Source organism: Sturnus vulgaris, chromosome 12 (assembly GCF_052056855.1).
Source record: "Sturnus vulgaris isolate bStuVul1 chromosome 12, bStuVul1.hap1, whole genome shotgun sequence".
NCBI classification, from domain to species: Eukaryota; Metazoa; Chordata; class Aves; order Passeriformes; family Sturnidae; genus Sturnus; species Sturnus vulgaris.
The window spans coordinates 14,681,637-14,699,914 of NC_142254.1; the positions used below are offsets into that span (position 1 = coordinate 14,681,637).

Below are 18,278 nucleotides of genomic sequence, written 5' to 3' on the forward strand. Positions count from 1 at the left end.
GCACAAGACACAACACTGCCACGCACTTTGTAGCCTGATGCCACCTCCTCCTGGGTGGGGCAGAAGGTTCCATGTCACCAGCCTCACGCTGCCAAGGCCACTGAACTCAGGAAATTTAATCAAAGAAGTGAGACCCAATTGTGTTGTGAGTGTCAGGGAGGTGGCCTCCACCCTGCTGCTGCACTGTGCTGTTACAGTCACCAAGAGGGCAAAGTTCCTGGGAGAGCCAGAGGAAACAGTGCTTCCTTCGCAGCAAGCTTCCAACAATCCAGCAGCTCGTTGGTGAGGAGGAGCTGCACAGGAGGTACAAAAAAAAATCCAAAAAACCTCCAGCTTAAGGGAAGCTAGTGAAGGACGAGCAGCAACAGGGGTCACAGAGAACAGCCTCCCTCCCAGCCTCCCTCCCATGCCGAGTAATGTGTCCCTCACACAGTAAGGTGGGGACAGCGGATATCCTGGGAAAAGGCACAGCCAGTAAGGCAGAGCAGCTCACGGGGTGGTTTAGCATTCCCTGTCACACCCATCTGGCCTGGGGACATTTGGGACATTTGGGACATTTGGGAACATGGCCTGGCCACCACAGCTGCTGCAATCTGCTTCCCGTGCTAGACATGGGTCCTTACTGGTCCAAACTGGAAGTTAGGGCCTCGATAACCAACAGCAGCTGGACATCGGGAATGTGTGGATTTACACACACACACACACAGACACACACGGCTGCTTCCATTCCCAGGGCAGCCCTGGCTTCAGTGGCCCCCATCCTGTGTGGCCACCTCGTACTACCTTGGGTGATGCATCCCATGCCCAGCTGCCAAATTTTGGCAACATTTGACTGAGTTGCAGGGCCAAAAATCACAATTATTTCCCATGATACCCTCTGTCACCCTCCAGGCAGCTGTGCTAACACCCAACTTGCCCTGTCCCAGGGCACTGGGGCCAAAGAAACACCCTTACAACAGCAACACCGACACTCTTTAAAGGTTTTTATTTCTGCTTTAAAATCAAAATTAGTCATTCTCTGTAATTACATTATATATAGATTTATAGAGACATTATAGAAAAGAATTTTTTGTTTTTCTGCAAAAATCTGTAAATAAAAAATAAAATAAAATAAAACAAACAAAAAAAGGTGGCAGCTTCTGTCCATCGGTCTGTCCGTCCCTCTATCGCTCCTCCTGCCCCTGCCCTCCACAGCACTTCCCAACAGGCCAGGAAAGGCTCTGGGCTGAGGCCACATCTCAATACTCTCCCTACAGCCACAAGCCAGGGAGGGACAGGAGCACGTGGAGCTGGAAAGAAGAAACGCCAGCAGAATATATTAATATCTCATATTTCATTTTATTTAAGTCCTGGGGACTCCAGGTGGCAGAGGGCAGCAGTCCCCATGTCCCTGGCAGCTCCTGGAAAGAAACAGCGAGGTTTCCAAAGTGCAGGTCCTTCCGGGACAGGATGCATGCCCTCGAGCAAGAGGAAGGCAAGAGGAGGCAGAGAAATCCGGTACCTCTCCCCGCCACCCCAGGGGGCAGGAAGGGTGGGCTCCCTGGGTACTTTAAATAGCGATCAGAGGGTGGGGTGTGCAGCGAGCCCCTGCCCAGCGGTGCGGAGGTGGCACCCGTGGGGCGGGTGGCCGGGGACAGGGAAGCGGTGCTCCGTAAGGCAGTGTGCGGCCGTGGCGAGCTGCCGGCAGGCGGGGTAATACTGTGGTGTGCTGCCGAGAGCGGGAGCTGCTGGGGCTGCCGGGTCCCCAGTCCGTGCAAGCCCGGGCGGCCCAGCAGTGCCTTTGCTCTCAGGGATGGCAGGTGGGTGTGCGTGGGTCTCAGAAAGCTGTACTGGCCATGCTGGCTGGTGCAAAGATCCGCGGGAGGCTATCCAGGGTCTCCTCCAGTCGCCGGTGAGCTGATTTACCATCTTCTCCTGCAAGTACACACCACGGTCAGCGATACAAACTGCAGAAGTTCTGTCCCCTGCCCATCCCTGACCATATACCCTGGCCTTTCCAGGGAAACCTGCCTAACATCTGGTACAGCTGAGCATGCGTGCTATGGCAACAGCATGGAAACCTCTCTTGTTCTCTATTAGCACACCCCTGGGCAGGTCCCAGCTGGGATCTGGATCAAAAAGTCCCCAGAGTTCCTGATTCAGAGGTTGCAAATCCTGTTCTCAACTGCCCACGCGGGGTAGGGACAACCCGTGTTTGGGATGCAGGAGTGTTGGTTTGTAAGAGAGCCTCACTTGGGGCCAAGGTACCAGAGCTCAGGGCTGTGCCAGCTCCAGTGGCTCCAACAGCTGTGCACATCTGCATGCACTGGCATGGGGGTCACAAGGGCTCGCCCAGGATCCCCAGGCATACACAGGGATGCACACATCCATGCTACAGTCTCACTCTGAGCTCTTTGCCCACAAATCTGCCCACAGCAGCCATCCCCAGCAAGAGATGGTGACATGGACAATCTGCTGGGACACAGGACACAAGGCATCTACATGTGTCAGGGTGCCAGTGGGATGTGCACTATCAACAACCAAGACATACAGACTCCAAAACGTGACACGGCTGACAGGCTCTAAGACAGAGACATTCGTGAGCAAAGCGGCCGGAGCAAGGACAAGGGGTACAAGGACAGCTCACGTGTCCCAACCTGTGCAGCAGCTGCCGCGATCTGGAGGCCTAGAAACACACTCAGATGGTTCTCTCAGGGCCATCTAGCAAATAATAAATAACAACCAGGCTTAGTGCTGTGGCTACAGGATGCCTGGCCCTCTCTGCCAGCTTGCTCTTGCCTGGCAGAGCTCGAGGGATAATGAACCAGAGTGCGTGGGGTAGCCTTAGAGCCCCATCTCCCATGGGCACTGCTGGCACCAGGAGATGCCACTTGGGATGCTGTGGGTGGGGAGCAAGCAGAGAAGCAACAGGACACTCACCACACAACATCAGGCTCTGCTTGGCTGCCTCCCGCACAGGCTCTTTGTCGGTTTGGCACAGGTAAACCAGCTGCTCAATGCTCTCTTTGGCCTGCAGAAGGGACAAGGAGATCAGTTTTGACTGTCAGGGCTGGAGCAGGAACACAGCCAGATGGGGAAGGTAGCACAGGGTGCTGCAGCCCCACGGTGCAGAAAAGCCCCTTATTCTCTTTCTTTTCCTCCTAATTTTCCTTCTTTCTCTGCCCCTGCCTGTTGTTATATGTGCCTGCAGCACAATTGGGGCATCCCAAATGCTCTTCTCTCCCAAGAGCAGGAGGCTGTGCAGGTGTGTCCAGAGTCACCAGCTACACGTGTTTCCTCTTTCTCTGGAACATGCAGCCCTGCTGCCTCCTCCTCACATCCCTTACCTTCAAGCAGCCCAGCGCCGCACACCCTGCCACACGTGTCTGCACCTCCTCATCCTCCAGCTGCTCCAGGAAGCACACAAGGGCCTGGGGGAGATGGGGAAGTCAGTGCCACTATCTGCAGCAGAGCAGGGGCACCAGCCCAGATCATCCCTGGCTTGCCCAGCACGTACCCGTTGGCGGAAGCGGGGGTTTTCTGCCAGGCTGCGGAGCTGGGCTGACACAGCGCTCACCACCTTGCTGTTGCCCTCCACGAGGAGCAGGCTCAGCGCCTTCAGCCCCTCCTTCTTCAGGCGGCCCTCGGGCATGCGCTTCAGGGCACGCAGCACCACGTCCTGGTCGTCTGAGTTGAGGTTCTGTGCCAGCAGTGCTGCAGGAAGCCATCAGTTCAGCCAAGGTGTGGGCAGTCACATGGCACTGCCCCTACACCCCTGCCACCCTTCCCCGAGCACCCTGGATCCACGCTGGGCAGAGGGGGCTCCACGCAAGGTGCCAATGCATGGAATTGCTCCCCAAGACACTGGGGACCCACAGCAAGGATATGGGAAGGCAGCACGGCACTGGGCTGCACTCTGGATCAGACTGACTTGCCCACTCGAAGGATGGCTGAGCCTCTGGGTGATGCCCCACAATGCTCATGGCAGTGCTGCAGGGTGATCAATCACTATGGTGATACTCTGGCATCCCATCCCAGGACTTAAGGAGAGTGGGAAGACACGCACCTTCCTCTGCCAGCTCCATCATGTAGGTGTCAAGCACCAGGGCACCGAGTGACTCAAAATGGCTCCAGTACTGGAAGATGGTGACCTGCTCGCTCTGGGTGCTGCCAGGCCGCCTGGGCAGCCGCCGATTCAGCACCTCCTCCACCAGTTTCACACACACTGTGGGAAAGAATCAGGATCAAGATCTGCAGCAGCCATGGTCACCCCTCTGTGGAGCTCCTGGAACCCATATCTTCCCACTCATGGTCACTGAGTGAGGCTGGCAACTCCCCGACCACCCCTGGGCACTCACTCACCAGCATCAGCCAAACCAGGGTGCTGCTCGCTGATGGGAGCTGCATACTGGGCACTGAGCACCTGCAGGAACCGCTCCACAGGACAGGTGTAGACGTTGGGCACTTCCACACAGAGATCCCAAAGGGGCAGCACGCCCTCCTTCCGTGTCGAGAACTGCACCACTGTGGGGACAGGCACTGTCAGATCTCTCCAAGGCCATGGCAGCAGGCGGGTGACTCCTGCCCTCTGTCTGCCATGGTCCCTCGCTGCCCAGCAATGCCCAGGAGGGGACACAGGCTTCACACAGCCTCCGAGGTGGCACAGAGGGTTCCCTCAGCTGCATTTCTTTACCATCAGCGGCCGAGCTGGCTGCTCCTGCACGCTCCTCCGTCAGCTGGCACACGATCTCCAGCACCTGTGACTCCCTCAGCAGCCTGTCCAGGGCATACATCTCCTGGCACCGCAGGGGACCAAAGGTGCCCAGCTTCTGCAAGGCATAGCCAAACCAGGGACTTCAGGGACAGAGCTCACTGCCCACATCACAGCCTGCAGGCAGCAGCAAGACCCCCTTCAAGGGGATCCATACAGCCCACCCCAGGGTGTCCCCTGCTGCCATATCCCACCCTGGTCCTCACCAGCAGCAGGCGGTTGCAGTTGTTGAGGTGAAGCACCAGAGCCTTATCCAGGAACTCATTGCCGGTGCTCATGGGGTCAGTGCTGGCCTCAGAACCACTGCACATTCCGGTGTCATCTGCCCCCATCTCGCCAGCACTGGGGGCCCTGGTGCTGCGCAGAGGTCTGCCAGCCCTCCTGCAAGCCAGGGGGAGATCAAGGCAGTGAATCAGCACAGGACACTTGGACCTGGCCCTTCCCCACCTACAGAGCAGAGGACAAGTCCCAGGGGCACAGGGGCTGCCTCCAGCCCACCCCTCATGGTGAGTTGCAGGGTGACATTGTGCCACCAGACAGACCACGTACTGCTTATTCTTGACCTGGACCTTCCCTAAGCTGTGATGAACAGGTCTAAATATGCTTGGGCACCCTTGAACATCCCCCATTCCAACTGCCCAGGGCCATCTCCTGCCCTGTGCCCCATGCCATGAGCCCCACTGTGCACCTCTCATCTTGGAGAGGCTCCTCCTCAGAGCCCTCTGAGTCCTCCATGTCAGAGGTGTTGAGGAAGCTGAAGCTCTCCAACGCATGCTCCACTGTCAGGCTGATGCTGGAGGCCCGGCTGAGGAAGACGCCTTGCTTCTGCTGTGGAGGAAGGCATGGTGGAGTTGAATCCTGGTTCACCAGCCAAGACAGCCCTGCCACCCACATTATCAGGCTATGCCAGCAGAGATGGCCCCATCCCCATCATCCCTGGGCACTGCCAGCCAGGCTGACCCTGCCACCCTCACCCCATGACATCGCTGGGAGCCCCTCACCAGCAGCATCTCCTCCAGACGTTTGAGCTCCCGTTCGAGGGGCTGCAGCTCTGGGAACTGTCCCCGATAGTCATCCAGAGCTGAGCCCAGGAGGCCAATTGCCTCCTCCAGACCTGAATCCACCATCTTCCCCCGCGGCACCTCAGGGGTACTGGTGGGCAGTGGTGGGGTTGGGGTGGGCCTCTCTTCTGCAGAGGCTTGTGCCAGTGCTGTGGGGATCCCGGTGCCAAAGTCACTTTGTGCTGTCGCCTGGCTCTGCACTGGCTCGGCCCTGCCAGCCGCCTCCTCGCAGGAGGTGGCCCATGCCACGGAGGCGCGAGGCTTGGCCTCAGTGGCCCTGTCCTGCCCTGCCACAGCAGCTGCCACCGCAGCACCAGGGACAGGGTGTGAGTCTTGCTCGCCCATCCCTGTGTCCTCCGTGCTGGGCGCAGGCTCCCAAGGGCTCTCCACAGTCTTGACCTCCATTGTGGCATCCACACTGGCCTCGCTGATGTGGCTCAGAGTCCGGGAGTAGGGCACATGCCCGTTGGCCACTGTCTCCTTCTTATGGCTGCTTGGCTCCTCTGGCTGGCTCCCAGCAGGGGGGACACTGCTGCCACTGGCCCCAAGTACAGCGTCAGCCTCCTCTGGTTGCTGGGAGAAGGAGATCTCGATGGCAGGGGCGGAGGCCTGCACCTCAGGCTGCACGATGGGCTTGTGTGTGGCATGGCGGGCACTGCTGGACAGCTGGGGGCTGGAGGAGTCGTCCGAGGACTCAGAGGAGATGGACCAGGCTGTGCCGTTCTCCAGCTCCTCTTGGCGCCGCAGCATGTTCTGGAGAGGGGGAGAATGGTGTCAGCTGAGAGCCTGCTCCGGCTTCCCCATCTCCTCCAGCTGTCTGCGTGTCAAGCAGGGGCAGGATCGATCTGAGCTGGAGGGTACTGAGGCTGCCATGGCTCTGCTGACACAGCAGGATGGTCAGCAAACACCTGGCAGGTTCCAGCTCTGGAACCCACCCAATGCCAGCAGGAAATCCAGCTCCCCATGAACAGCCCCATATGTCCTGGAGCCTTGGGGTGCCAGCAGTCCCCTAGCACAGTGGGATGCAACACATGGAGCCAAGAACACCAATCACCATGGCTGCAAGGACAGCAACAGCTCCAGCACTGGCTGGTGGGGACAGCACCGGCCACCACACCAACTTCTTGGTTCACCATCACGACAAGTCCGCGTTAGTCACACCAGCACCATGAGCAGTGCCACACCAGCACTGTCACACCAGCACCATCTCACCAGCACCATCACCAGTACCACACCAATGCCACCAGCACAGGGACACAGAGAAGCTGCCTACTCACTAGTGCCCAGCTCTTGCACGGGGGTGAACCCAGGCTCCCCTAGCTTGGGGACTAGCTCTGCAGGACCAGCCAGACCCAGCTTGGCAGAATCAGGCCTTTGGGCATCAGCGAGGGATGGTGAGTAGGAGACAAGGAGTGGCTACAGCTACTGCAGGATGGCCACAGTGCTGGGCTAAGCTACTGGCCTGCTGCAGCCCCGCACTTACGCGGCCCTGCTGCGGCCATCTCCCGAGCTCGGCCGAGGAGACATCGCCGCAGGAGCAGCTCTGAGACAGCTTCTCGAAGAGTGTCTCCCGAAAGATGTCCAGCAAGGACCAACCACGCTTGTCAGCCGCCCGCTCCGGGCTCTTGGGCAGAAAGAAGAGGAGCTGTGAACGTGGGAGGGAGGAGCAGGTGCCGGTACTGGGGAGTCCTGGTAGGATGGCTGGAGAGGAAGGAGCTGCCTACCCATCCCTGAGCTGTGCCACCCTCTGAGACGTTGCTTAGGTACATCCCTGTGTGGGCCCCTCCACTGGCCATGTCTCCTGAGCAGCCCTGCCTGGTGCACACTTACATAGAATGCCTGTTCCCGCAGGGACGGCGTGTCAGGCGGACTCTGGTTGTAGGTGGAGAACCTCTTGTTCACTGTGGAAGCCTTGTTGACACTGCTGGCTGCTGAGGGCTGGTCGTCCTTGTCGAAGGGGCTGGGGAGGACAGCAGGGAGATGAGGGGTATGCACCAGCCTAGGGGGTCTCAAGACACCAGGATCCCCTCCAGACCAGCTCTGGTTTTCTATAATTACAGCCCAGATTTGGGATAGGAGAAGCCTGGGGCAGGTCATCTCTTGCTGGGCATCCCCTGCACTGCCATCTGCCTCCAGCAATGCATGCTGAGGTACTCACTTCCAGGTCACCTCCAGGCTGAGTTTGAGGGTGCCCAGGTCATTGATATCCACAGCCACTACCTGGGGCAGAGCCGCAAAGAGGTCCTTGGTCTCACAGGACACATTGCCCACCACAACATGGTTGGCCAGGCTCTTTAGCTCGGTCACCTAAAGAAGAAGGAGAGGAAGGAGAAGAAGAAATGAAACCATGGACCAGTGAGGGTGATGTTTAGGTGAGGTGCTGGAAGGAAGCCCTGGGAAGTGGTGGAATCACCATCTCTGAAAATGTTAAAAAAACATGGATGTGGCACTTGGGGACACAGTTTAATGGTGGGATTGGCAGTTCTAGTTTAACACTTGGACTTGATGATCACAGAGATCTTTTCCAGCATAAATGACTCTATGACACAGGGGGACAGCTGACCCACCCCATCCCTTTCCTTTTATGCACTGTACCTTGATGGAGAGGAACTCAGTGACGAGGGGCAGGAAAACCATTTCCTCGCTGTCCCACACCTGCTTGCTGTTCACCTCGATGCGCCCTCGCAGCTTCCACCGCTGCCGTCCATACTTCATGAAGATCTGGGGATGGAAATGTATGGGTATGGGGGAGACACGACCCCAGGGTGATGGGTGCCCTCTGTATGTCCCCAGGCATGGCCATGGACCCATGCCACTCACCACCATCCTGCAAAACGCCCTCCACACCAGCACCCACCTACACCCCTGAGACACCCCAAGGACAACAGGGCAGAGGAAGAGCAGAACCCAACCCGTATGGTCCCACCAACCTCATACTGGTCACCAGCACAAAGCCGGGCAAAGCCTGCCAGTCCTGCAAGAGAAGGCAGAGGGGCATCAGCAGGCAGCAGGCAGGCAGGCAGGCAGCAGGACAGGGATGGAGCAGGACATGGTACCTTTCATCCGGATGTGGAACTCGCCCAGCTGGCTCTCCAGCTCATTCTCCAACAGACACATGTTCTGGGAACAGACAGATGGATGGACGGGAGCCATGAGCAGCCATGGACTCAGCACCCTGCTAGCCCACCCAGCCAGCTGCCTCAATGTCTTGGGTTGCAATGTAGGATGTAACCAAAAGTATGTATTCTATCACCATCTGTTAAAACCAGGTGAGGCAGTGATCTTTATCTCCAGGGGAGATACCTTCTGTTAATGGGCCATCTGTTAAAACCAAGTGGGGCAGTGTTCTTTATCTTTTCCACAACCCATCCTTCCTCCAGGAAGGTATCTTCTGTTAATGGGCCATTGAGTACCACTGCAAGACTGATAAAATTACATCATCCCATTGTGACATGCAAGCATTTCCAACCTAGATAAAATCTGAGATTTGGAACATCAGAGCAGCTTTTTTTCCACTGGATTCCCAGAGGATAACCAGACCCTTCTACATCATCACTGTACCTTCCACAGGACCACTGCTTCAACAGAACCACATCTGTCACTCCAGCAGGACTGCAGCCACCATTTAATGGGACTGCTACCAACACCCTGACTGACGGGGTGTCAAGTTGTATTCTGACTCTGTCAGTGTTTTGGGGTTTTTTTGTATTAGTGTATTTTTATTTCAATTTTCCTAGTAAAGAACTGTTATTCCTATTCCCATATTTTTGCCTGAGAGCTCCTTAATTTAAAAATTAAAATAATTTGGAGGGAGGAGGTTCACATTTTCCATTTCAAGAGAGGCTCCTGCCTTTCTTAGCAGACACCTGTCCTTTCAAACCAAGACACTCACCTCTGTGTACTCCTTGTAGCCCTTGCTGGCCTCGGCCAGGCTCTCTCGTGCCTCCCGGCTGCCTGGCGAGCCCGTGCTGTAAGCCTTGACCATGTTGTGGGCTCCATCACGGAGCCGCCGCTGGATGCAGTAAGCCTCATACAGCTCATCTATCTGCAAGGACAGGCCCAAGCTGCCGTGAGGAGCAGGGCTGGGGACAGCAAGGCCACCCCAGCACTGCCCCAGCTCTCACCTTGCTGGCATGGAACTCCAGGCGACGCAGGAAGCGCTCGATGGACTTCACTTGCTGGAAAAGCAGAGAGGATGGTGTGAGCGGCAGCGCAGCCCCTCCCGGAGGAGCCACAGGTCAGGATGTGGCCTCTGTGTCCCCTGCACTGAGGCTGGGGCAGGTCCTGCCTGGGAGCTGCAGGGTGGCAGCCAGTGGGAAGTGCCCATGTGCTGCAGCCTTCTCCAGACTCCTGTACATCAGGTCCTCCAGGAGCCAAGCCAGGCTCCAGGGTGCTTTTTTCCCAGCCTGTGAGCTAACCCATGCCTTGCATTCACTAGCAACAGTTTCTGTTTGCCTGAAAGGGGTTACAAGATCATCTCTGCTTCATCCCCTGCCCACCTGGGCCACTCTGCCTGCAGAGTCCCAGACCCCCTCCTTCCCAGGGGACAAGGGCAGTGCTAACAGAGCGAGGCTGGCAGCAGCACATCCCAGGCACAAGGAAGGGGAATACAAGGGGGATGAGACACTGATCCCACTTACCTTATCCAGATCGTAGAGAAAGCCCTGGAGGAAAGATGAGAGGGATAAGACGTAGCACAAAGCCAGCTCTGCCCACCCAAAGAAGACCCAGCACATGGCACCCACCACCCATAGCACGGCAGTGGGACATGCAGCACCCAGCCAGGGCTGGAGAGTGCATGACAGAGGGATGGGAGCCCCAACACCAGAGCCTGGGCTGGCCCCTACAACGCCACAGAAACAGGCTCTGCCCCAGGCACAATAGGACCACGAGTTGCCCCAGCTGTGCCCACAAGCTCGGCTGTCTACCCAAAGCACCCCTCCCCATAAGGCTCTTCCCAAGTGCCACTCACCAAGCGTGAATTCCTCTTGGACTCACGGATCTGTGTGCTGAGCTTCTCCAGTTCCAGCTGGTGCACCTCCAGGTAGGCTCTGGGGGCAACCACACCATGGGGGTCAGGTTGGGATGCTGTGCCCAGGGCTCCTGCTCCCCACAGCCCACACCAACCCAGCACACATGGCAACACATGTTCCAGCATGCAGGTGTGGGAACCCATATATGCCTCTACATGGGATATGTGGGATGTGGGACCCCACACAACCTGGGACACCAAGGCAATGTGCCCAGGAGACCTGGCATGTCCCTGCCTGGTGGGAGCAGAGAGCTGCCAACCCCAAGCCATGTCACAAGCTGTCCCCATGCCCCTCAGAAGCTCTCTGCCTCCACCCACCCAGCACTTACGTCAGGCCCTTCTTGAGAGCTTCGTACACCTCGTCCAGGCGGTTGGGCTGAGGCACCTTGGGTGGTGGGGATTTGTGGGACATTGAGAACATCCTACTGACCCTGGAGCCAGTCTTGCGGGAGACAGTGGGGGTGAAAGGTGAGAGATTCCTGGGGAGAGAGCCTGGGATCAGCACACAGCACCAGAGTCCTTCTGGGTGCCCTAGCTAGCCAGGCACTCTTCTCTAGAAAAGGGCAATCTCTGGCAAGGAGGCCAGGTCCACTGGGCCAGGTCCACCTGCTTGCCCCTTCCAGGACTCCCTGGCAGCCGTTCTAAGTGTCCAGCAGGGCTGGAAGACACAGAGCCACGAGACTGGGCAGTGCTGCCTGTACCACATGCCTGCAGCCCCCTGGAAATGCATTTGGCTGGCCCAAAGCCATGGGAAAGACAAGGAGAAACCCACAAAAGTGAAGATGGAGAAGAGCAGAAAGGCAACACCATTCCAGCAGGGTCTAAGAGTTTGGCCTTGGTGTAGACTGAGGAGGTGAGGGGTCCCTGGTGCCAGCTGGGGGGAGAAAAGACAAAGGAAGATGGCACCACCTGGAATCAAACTGAATTCCTGGAGAGTCCATGGGGACATCTCCAGCCCTGATCGCCCTCTAAAGGGACCATGCTCAGCTCCATCCCAGCACCCAGGTTGCCAGGGGTATAGAGGTGTTCCCTGGGCACTGTGGCAGGGTGAAATACGCCACCTTGTGCTTCCAGGGCCAGGCAAGGATCCCAATCCAGCACAGGAGGGGACCAGCAGCCCTGTCACCTCATCACCCAGCACAGCGAGAAGGGGCAGGGACATGCTCACTGCTGCTGGGCCTCTCCAGATGTCACCAAACCTGCTGGATAGAGCTGCCTCCCCCAGCTGACCCGCGGGATGCTGAGCCAGTGCTGGGACCCGAACACCACCCTTCCACCCTTCCTGCCTTGTGCAACGGAGTCACTCCCCAGCCCAGCCTCGCTCAGACTGGCTCTTCCCTTCCTCCTTCCATGGAATCATCACGCCACCAGTGCCCAGGAGACACCAGGGGCTCCTCATTTCCCAACCTCAGGCTGTACCTCCCATCCTGTGCTGCTCTTCACAGAAGTGACCAAAAGACTTTCCCAAATCACCGGTGGGGAAATGAGTGTCTCAGCCTCCTCCCAAGCAATGGGTAATTCCCTAATTTCCACCATTCCTTCTCCTTCCCATCCTCCAAGGTCCCTGGAGACATCTCCCACAAGCATCTCCCCAGCAACCATTTGGCTGCAGGAATCCAAAAGTCCTCCCTCTTCTCTGTCTCTAAGGGCCCCCCTCTGGTATCCTAAAACCCAGCAATGTGCTGGCGACCTGTAAAGTGTCACTTGGCCCAGAGGCTGGACAGGACTTGGGGACAAAGTTGAGCATGGTGGGAGGTCAGAGCACAGGGAGGCTCTGCCTGCTACCGCAGAAGTACCTGCAAGGCAGTGGCCAGGAGCTAGGGATGGTGCAGAGAGGGCTGCTGCTGGGGAAGTGCAGCATGTGGGGATGCTCAGCAGAGAGGAGGAGGAAGGGTATGAAGGGACCATAACATCACCAGTGGATGGAGAGGACGAAGCAGGGAAGAGCTGCTCCTCACACTGCAGCTGGCAGGCATCTGGTAAAACCTTTCAAACGATAGGTTTGAGGCGACCCTGAGGAAACTCTGATTCACACCAGCACTCAACCCCAAAACTGACTGCTGCAGGATGTCAAGGCCATCAAGACACTTCAAAGCTACCCCAGCTCTACTGCACCCATTAAACACTGAGATGGTTACAGGGAAGGTCTTAAGAGCTGGTTGAAGAATGAGGTGAGCTCCACCTGCCACCTCTGTCCTCCCGTGGCAGCAGCCAGCAGGGTCCTCACCCCACCTGGGGCATGGCATGGCAGAAGGCTGGGATGATGGGCTCTGTCTCCTACATGGCCTCAGAGTTCCCTGCAGCCCCCTGTGGAACAGCCCCTGGCTATCAAAAGGATCCCTGAGGGAGATGCTGGGACAGCTGGATGAGAAGGAGCCTCAGGGTGCACAGCAGGTCCCACCACAAAGCCCAAGCCTGTCCCCATTGCTCGTGGCAGGCAGCATGAGCACCCATGTGGTACCTGAAGGGCCGGTCGGCCGATGAGTTCACTCCGGCGAAGGACTGGCTCCTATTGATCTTGGTGACGAGGACTCGGCGCTGCGGGCGCACAGACAGTGACATCGTTGAGTGTGACCTGGAGGGCCGCCCTGGGGACAATGACACATCAGGGTCACCAGCAGCACGGTGAGGACACACATGCAGGCAGGACTGCCACCAGGACTGAGAATGGCACCCACAGACTTCCCACTCTCTCAGTCCAAGAACCCTCCTGGTGGCACTGGGACACAGATCCCGTGCTGCCCCCAGAGACACTGCCCCTGGTGAAGTGGGGCTCTGGGCACTGTGAGCTCTCAGCGGGCACACCAGACAGACGTGTTGGCCCTATGGGAATCACAGAAAGGGGCTGATGCCCAGTGCCTACCATGGCCTTTCCCAGACATCTCCACGGCAAACTACACGGTGCCCAAGCCTAGACACCTCCTCCTGAACCCCACCTTGTCCCATATCTGTTGTCACCCATGCCACCCTGCTGCAGGGGCAGGAAAGGCACAGGGCTGGACCCTACTGCCCAGCCCTTTGCTGTCTTCTCACTTGCTTGCTCACTCCAGCAATCAGGAGGGAAACCCAAGGACAACAAAACACTTTGCCAGGAGCTCTGCGTGGGGGAAGAAAAGGACAAGCCATTCCCTGCCAGGGAAAGTCCGTGCAGACCACATGCGTCCAGCCCCATGGCTGCTGCACCCCATCCTCTGCTCCTGGCAGTGGCAGTGGCAGGAGCCCTGAAACCACTGCTGTGACCTGCCTGTCCCCACCACAGCCAGTGCAGTTGATGCCAGCCAGCGATGGAACAGACTTCTGAAACTCAGGGCCTGGACCTGGCTTCCACTCTGTGTCACAGCAACCATCCTTGTAGCCCTGGCCAGGGCTGGGGCTTGGGGAGGGCAGCCCAAAGGACAAGGCAAGAGCAGGGGAGAACAGGGCTCCTGGCCCTGCCACCCCCAGAAGTGCCAGCTGTGCACAGGGAGGAGCCCAGCTTACAGGGCAGCCATGGAGGAGCAGGATGCAGGATGCTCCATTTCATTCTGGCCACCACTGATGGCAGATCAATCCCTCTGTCCCAGCCAGCCCTGAGCACAGCTGCAATAGTGCTGGGAATGAGCCCACACAGTGCCTGGCAGTCACACACCCCACCCAGGCAGGACTCGAGGGATGCACAGCTTCCCTGGCTGACAGACTGAGCCAGAGCCACCTCTCTCCATCCTAAGGAGCTCACTTTGCCTTTCCTCCTGTCTCCAGCATGGCTGACAGTGAACAGCACGGGGACACAGGCACTGCTGGGGCTTCCACCACCATCCCCCCCTCCTTCCCCATGCTCAGGAGTCCAGCTCAGCCTGGTCCCACATGGCTCACACCCACTCAGGGTGGGCATCCCCCCAGCACTGTGCCCCTCACCACCCCGCACGCCAGGCTGGGGCCAGGGATTTGCAGCACCCAGGATGTGCCAGAGCCATTTGCAGTCAAAGCTAACCACACTACCACTCACCTCTATCCCAGTGGAGCCAGGAGGCAGCAGGTCCATCTGGTTCCCCCTTGGGACTCGTGTCCCACCCACACCACAGAGCCACTCAGCGGGTCCCACAGACACAGTGCTATCTGGGTGCCGGTTCCTCCATTTTCCAGGACAACACTGTCCCAATTAAGCTCATTAGGAAGAGCTGTAATCCCTGGCAGCCCGGCTGACCTGCAGGCCTGGCAGATTACCCTCTGCAGGGCTCTTTAATCTGCTCCCCACTGAGCAAGGAGGGCCTGTGGCACCCGTGCTTGCTCTCTACTAGGTGCTACAGTGGCTCAGCCATAGGGAGAGCACCCAGCACCCACAGGACAAGGCTCTCATGTGTGGGGCAGGTCACAGTTCAGGATGAGGACAGTCCTGCCAACCCATCCTTCTCCAGCCCACGTTGCCATTTTGGAGCACAAGAGGGACCTCTAAGGAGGGTTTCCCAGGCAGGAGCCTGCACTGGGGAAGGATGCTTAGGCTGTCAGAGAGAAGGATGCTGAGAGCATTAAGGGGAGGAGGATGCTGGAGGGGGAGAAGGATGCTGGGTGTGCTGGAGGGGACTGATGCCCCAGCACAATTTCCCAGCAGTCAGAGTAATCTGCAGCCACTTGCCCAGGCACCTCAGAGGCTCCAGCAGACACTTGTGCCATGCTGGATCCTGCTCCAAAGCACTGGAGGCTCCCTCACTGGCACAGGGAGCAGTGGCTGCTGATAGGACCACATCCCTGTGTCCCAGCCCTGGACCCAGCTCTCCCCCCAAACATCTACCACAATGCACCATGGCACCCTGCAACCAAGATCCTGTGCCAGGACCCCAAGCCCCCTTGGAGGAGGGGAACACCATACCCCTGCTCTGCAGGAATGATGCTCCAGGAGCCACAAGGATGCTCCATCTCAGAACCGGCGGGCAGCCAGCCCCGCAGCGCTGCCTGCATGAGGCAGGGCAGGCAGGATGTAGGGTCTCTGTTCCTGGCACTCTTGGGCTTGGCTCACAGAGAAGGAAAAATCCCCAGCATAGTGCATTCCTGACATTACCGAGATAAGAGGTACCTGGTACCAGCAGCACAGCCAGCCCCCGCAGGGAGCAGAGCCTGGGGCACGCTTGGAAGGGACCACTGGGCACCGTATCTTGCCCAGGCTGGTGAGCCCCGTGCCAGGCTTACCATGAGGCTGGCACCAGCAGAGCACCGGCACATTCATGTCCCTGCCATGGACTAAAGCCCCCAACACATCCTTTCTCCTGAGCAGAAGAGATCCTGCCCCGAAGGTTCAGTCCCAGCAAGCCCCACCGCCCCCTGCCCTTAGCTCGGGCTCAGTGCTAACAAACCTGCCTCCCGACCAAGCTTTTCACCTTTTCCGTGCTACAGACTGCCTCCAGATCTCCCAGCGTAGGAAATGCAATCCTGGGAGTGTGTCCCTCTGTCCGTCCTCGGCCGGCACTGCCCGTGGGCAGCGGCCAAAAGGGCAGCGAGCAGCTGAACAGGCAGCACAGCGCGGGGTGCTGGAGCCCACCCTGGGGCTCTCCAGCCCGGCCGCCGGCTCCTCTGGCTCCTCTCTCGGTGCTCTGGAGATGATTGGGATCCCAAGAATGCTGGTCTGAGCAGCGGAGGGGGCAGTCCGACCGGCTGGGTTGGTCCCAGCTGGTTTCTGTTTCCGACACTCAGACACCAGCCTCAGGTCGCTCTGGCGGGTTTATCAACACTGCCCTGGTCGGAGACGCCCCAAACTGGCTCCCCCTGAGTCCCCAGCCCTACAGCCCTGTGAGCTGGGGGTGCTCTGACCAGCACCTCCAGGGATGTCACTCACTGGGTCGCCAACCCAGATGACTCCAGCACCCCTCACCTCGGGGAAGACACCCAGGACCAACCAGCAGCACCCAGGGGGGTGGGCTGTAGTCCCTGCACTGATGGCACTGCGGCCATCCCTGGGGCACAACAGGGCACCAGTGTCCCTCAGTGGGGGAGCCACTGCCCGTGGTGTTTAGGACAAGTGGGGGGTCCTGCCACGCCCCGCCCCAGCACCTTTGGGTGAAACTTTGGCGCAGGGCAGGGATGACCTCGGGAGCCTGCGAACTCAGCGCGCTGGCTCGGCTCCCCCCGGAGCAGCCGTGTTTGCACAGCTGTGGCCCCGCTGCCCCAACACAGGCACGTACCCCGGCCCCCGCCGGCCCCTTCCGGCCCCGGGACGGCCCTTGGCCGGCTCCCAGCGTGGGCTGGAGCAGTTCTTCCCTCCCATCACTCCTCATCCCCCCTCAGCACAGAGGATGGGAGCATCCGGCGACCAAAGCCATGCTGTCTTGGTCACAAGGAGCCTGAGAGCCGCCTCTTCCCTGACCTCTCCACGCTCTGCCTCTCCTCCAGGAAGGCAGGACACCCCCGGCTCCTCTCGTGCTGGGCAAGGAAAGGGATTGGGGGCTTTTGGGAGTCAGATGAGTCAGTGAATGGCATCCTGGCTCCCGTGACTCAGCCGGAGAGAAAGTCTCAGCCATAAGGTCACAGCCCCACAGCCCCCACCGGAACAGGGAATGGCAGTTTGGTTGTTTGGGTGCTGGCTGCTCTCAGCAGTTTGGGTTGGATAGGTGCTGGGTGCTCTCAGCCCCATGGCAGTAGGGACATGGTGCTGATATCCGCCCCTGTGGTCATGGGAGGCTGCTGGCTCCTTGGGCCAAGTGGGAGGGCGACAGGAAAGGGAAGGAGCTGCGAATGGGAAGAATTGGAGGAAGTGCTTATTTACCCCGCGGAGTATCCCTGCGGAAGGGCAGGGCACGGCACAGGCAGACACTCACAGCCAACTCCTCGGAGGGGTTCACAGCCCCCGACCCTGTCACTCATCCCATGGGCTCCCTGTCTCCAGCCAGGAGGAGCAAACCCAAACTGAAATGCAAGGAAGCGGCCACCACCGGGACAAGGGGTTTCCCAGCAGCTGGCAGAGCTCAAGCCCTCTCTATTCTCTAGGATGGCTCCTGGGAACCAGCTCAGGACTACTGTGGTCCTGGTGAAGTGAGTCTCCCACCACCAAAGGCACCAACTGAGCACCCAGTCAGGATCCCCACAGACACTGCTCATCTCCATACCCTGTGAGACAGGGATGCATCCTGGCCATGGGCACCAGACTCCACTCCCGAGTGGGCTGTGATCCCTCTCAGAAGTGCTGGGATTCTCTAGAAGAATCCTCCTGGGATTGGCATAACCTTTTGGAGGTCCTACATGCCACCTTCCCCGTGACCTCCTCATCTCTAGGGTGCTCTGTTGGGTACCAGTAGCTGTCCCCACAAATCCTGCCCATACAACTTGGTCCAAGTACACAAAAGCAATCCCAAGGCCCTCCGTTCTGCCCAGGTCCCCTGGGGCCACCACACCAGGGATGCTCAACACGGAGATGGGCTCTGTTTGTCCTCATCAGATATGGGGCATGAAAGGGGAAAAAACAGTTTGC

At 58.5% G+C, this 18,278-nt stretch overlaps 1 protein-coding gene across 5 annotated transcripts in view; it reads right to left on the bottom strand.

Moving 5' to 3' along the window:
* Window positions 1-966: 966 nt before the first annotated feature.
* RIPOR1 (RHO family interacting cell polarization regulator 1) overlaps window positions 967-18,278 on the bottom strand; it is a 30,415-nt gene continuing 13,103 nt past the window's right edge. For 3 of the 5 annotated variants that reach the window (XM_088171975.1, XM_014880724.2, XM_088171973.1), the window contains exons 2-22: window positions 13,305-13,431; window positions 11,173-11,322; window positions 10,784-10,862; window positions 10,452-10,475; window positions 9,936-9,989; window positions 9,704-9,856; window positions 8,868-8,931; window positions 8,742-8,785; window positions 8,407-8,532; window positions 7,970-8,118; window positions 7,642-7,771; window positions 5,752-6,564; window positions 5,439-5,578; window positions 4,957-5,131; window positions 4,673-4,808; window positions 4,342-4,503; window positions 4,046-4,204; window positions 3,497-3,693; window positions 3,327-3,410; window positions 2,920-3,010; window positions 1,676-1,914 (exon numbers count right to left, since the gene is read on the bottom strand). In XM_088171975.1, coding sequence (XP_088028101.1) covers window positions 1,817-1,914; window positions 2,920-3,010; window positions 3,327-3,410; window positions 3,497-3,693; window positions 4,046-4,204; window positions 4,342-4,503; window positions 4,673-4,808; window positions 4,957-5,131; window positions 5,439-5,578; window positions 5,752-6,564; window positions 7,642-7,771; window positions 7,970-8,118; window positions 8,407-8,532; window positions 8,742-8,785; window positions 8,868-8,931; window positions 9,704-9,856; window positions 9,936-9,989; window positions 10,452-10,475; window positions 10,784-10,862; window positions 11,173-11,322; window positions 13,305-13,405 — 3,129 coding nt within the window. In that variant the 5' untranslated portion in view covers window positions 13,406-13,431 and the 3' untranslated portion in view covers window positions 1,676-1,816. Of the gene's footprint in view, window positions 1,915-2,636; window positions 2,701-2,919; window positions 3,011-3,326; window positions 3,411-3,496; window positions 3,694-4,045; window positions 4,205-4,341; window positions 4,504-4,672; window positions 4,809-4,956; window positions 5,132-5,438; window positions 5,579-5,751; window positions 6,565-7,294; window positions 7,436-7,641; window positions 7,772-7,969; window positions 8,119-8,406; window positions 8,533-8,741; window positions 8,786-8,867; window positions 8,932-9,703; window positions 9,857-9,935; window positions 9,990-10,451; window positions 10,476-10,783; window positions 10,863-11,172; window positions 11,323-13,304; window positions 13,432-18,278 lie in introns of all 5 variants that reach the window. The other 2 variants (XM_088171974.1, XM_014880717.2) reach the window with 2 other exon arrangements.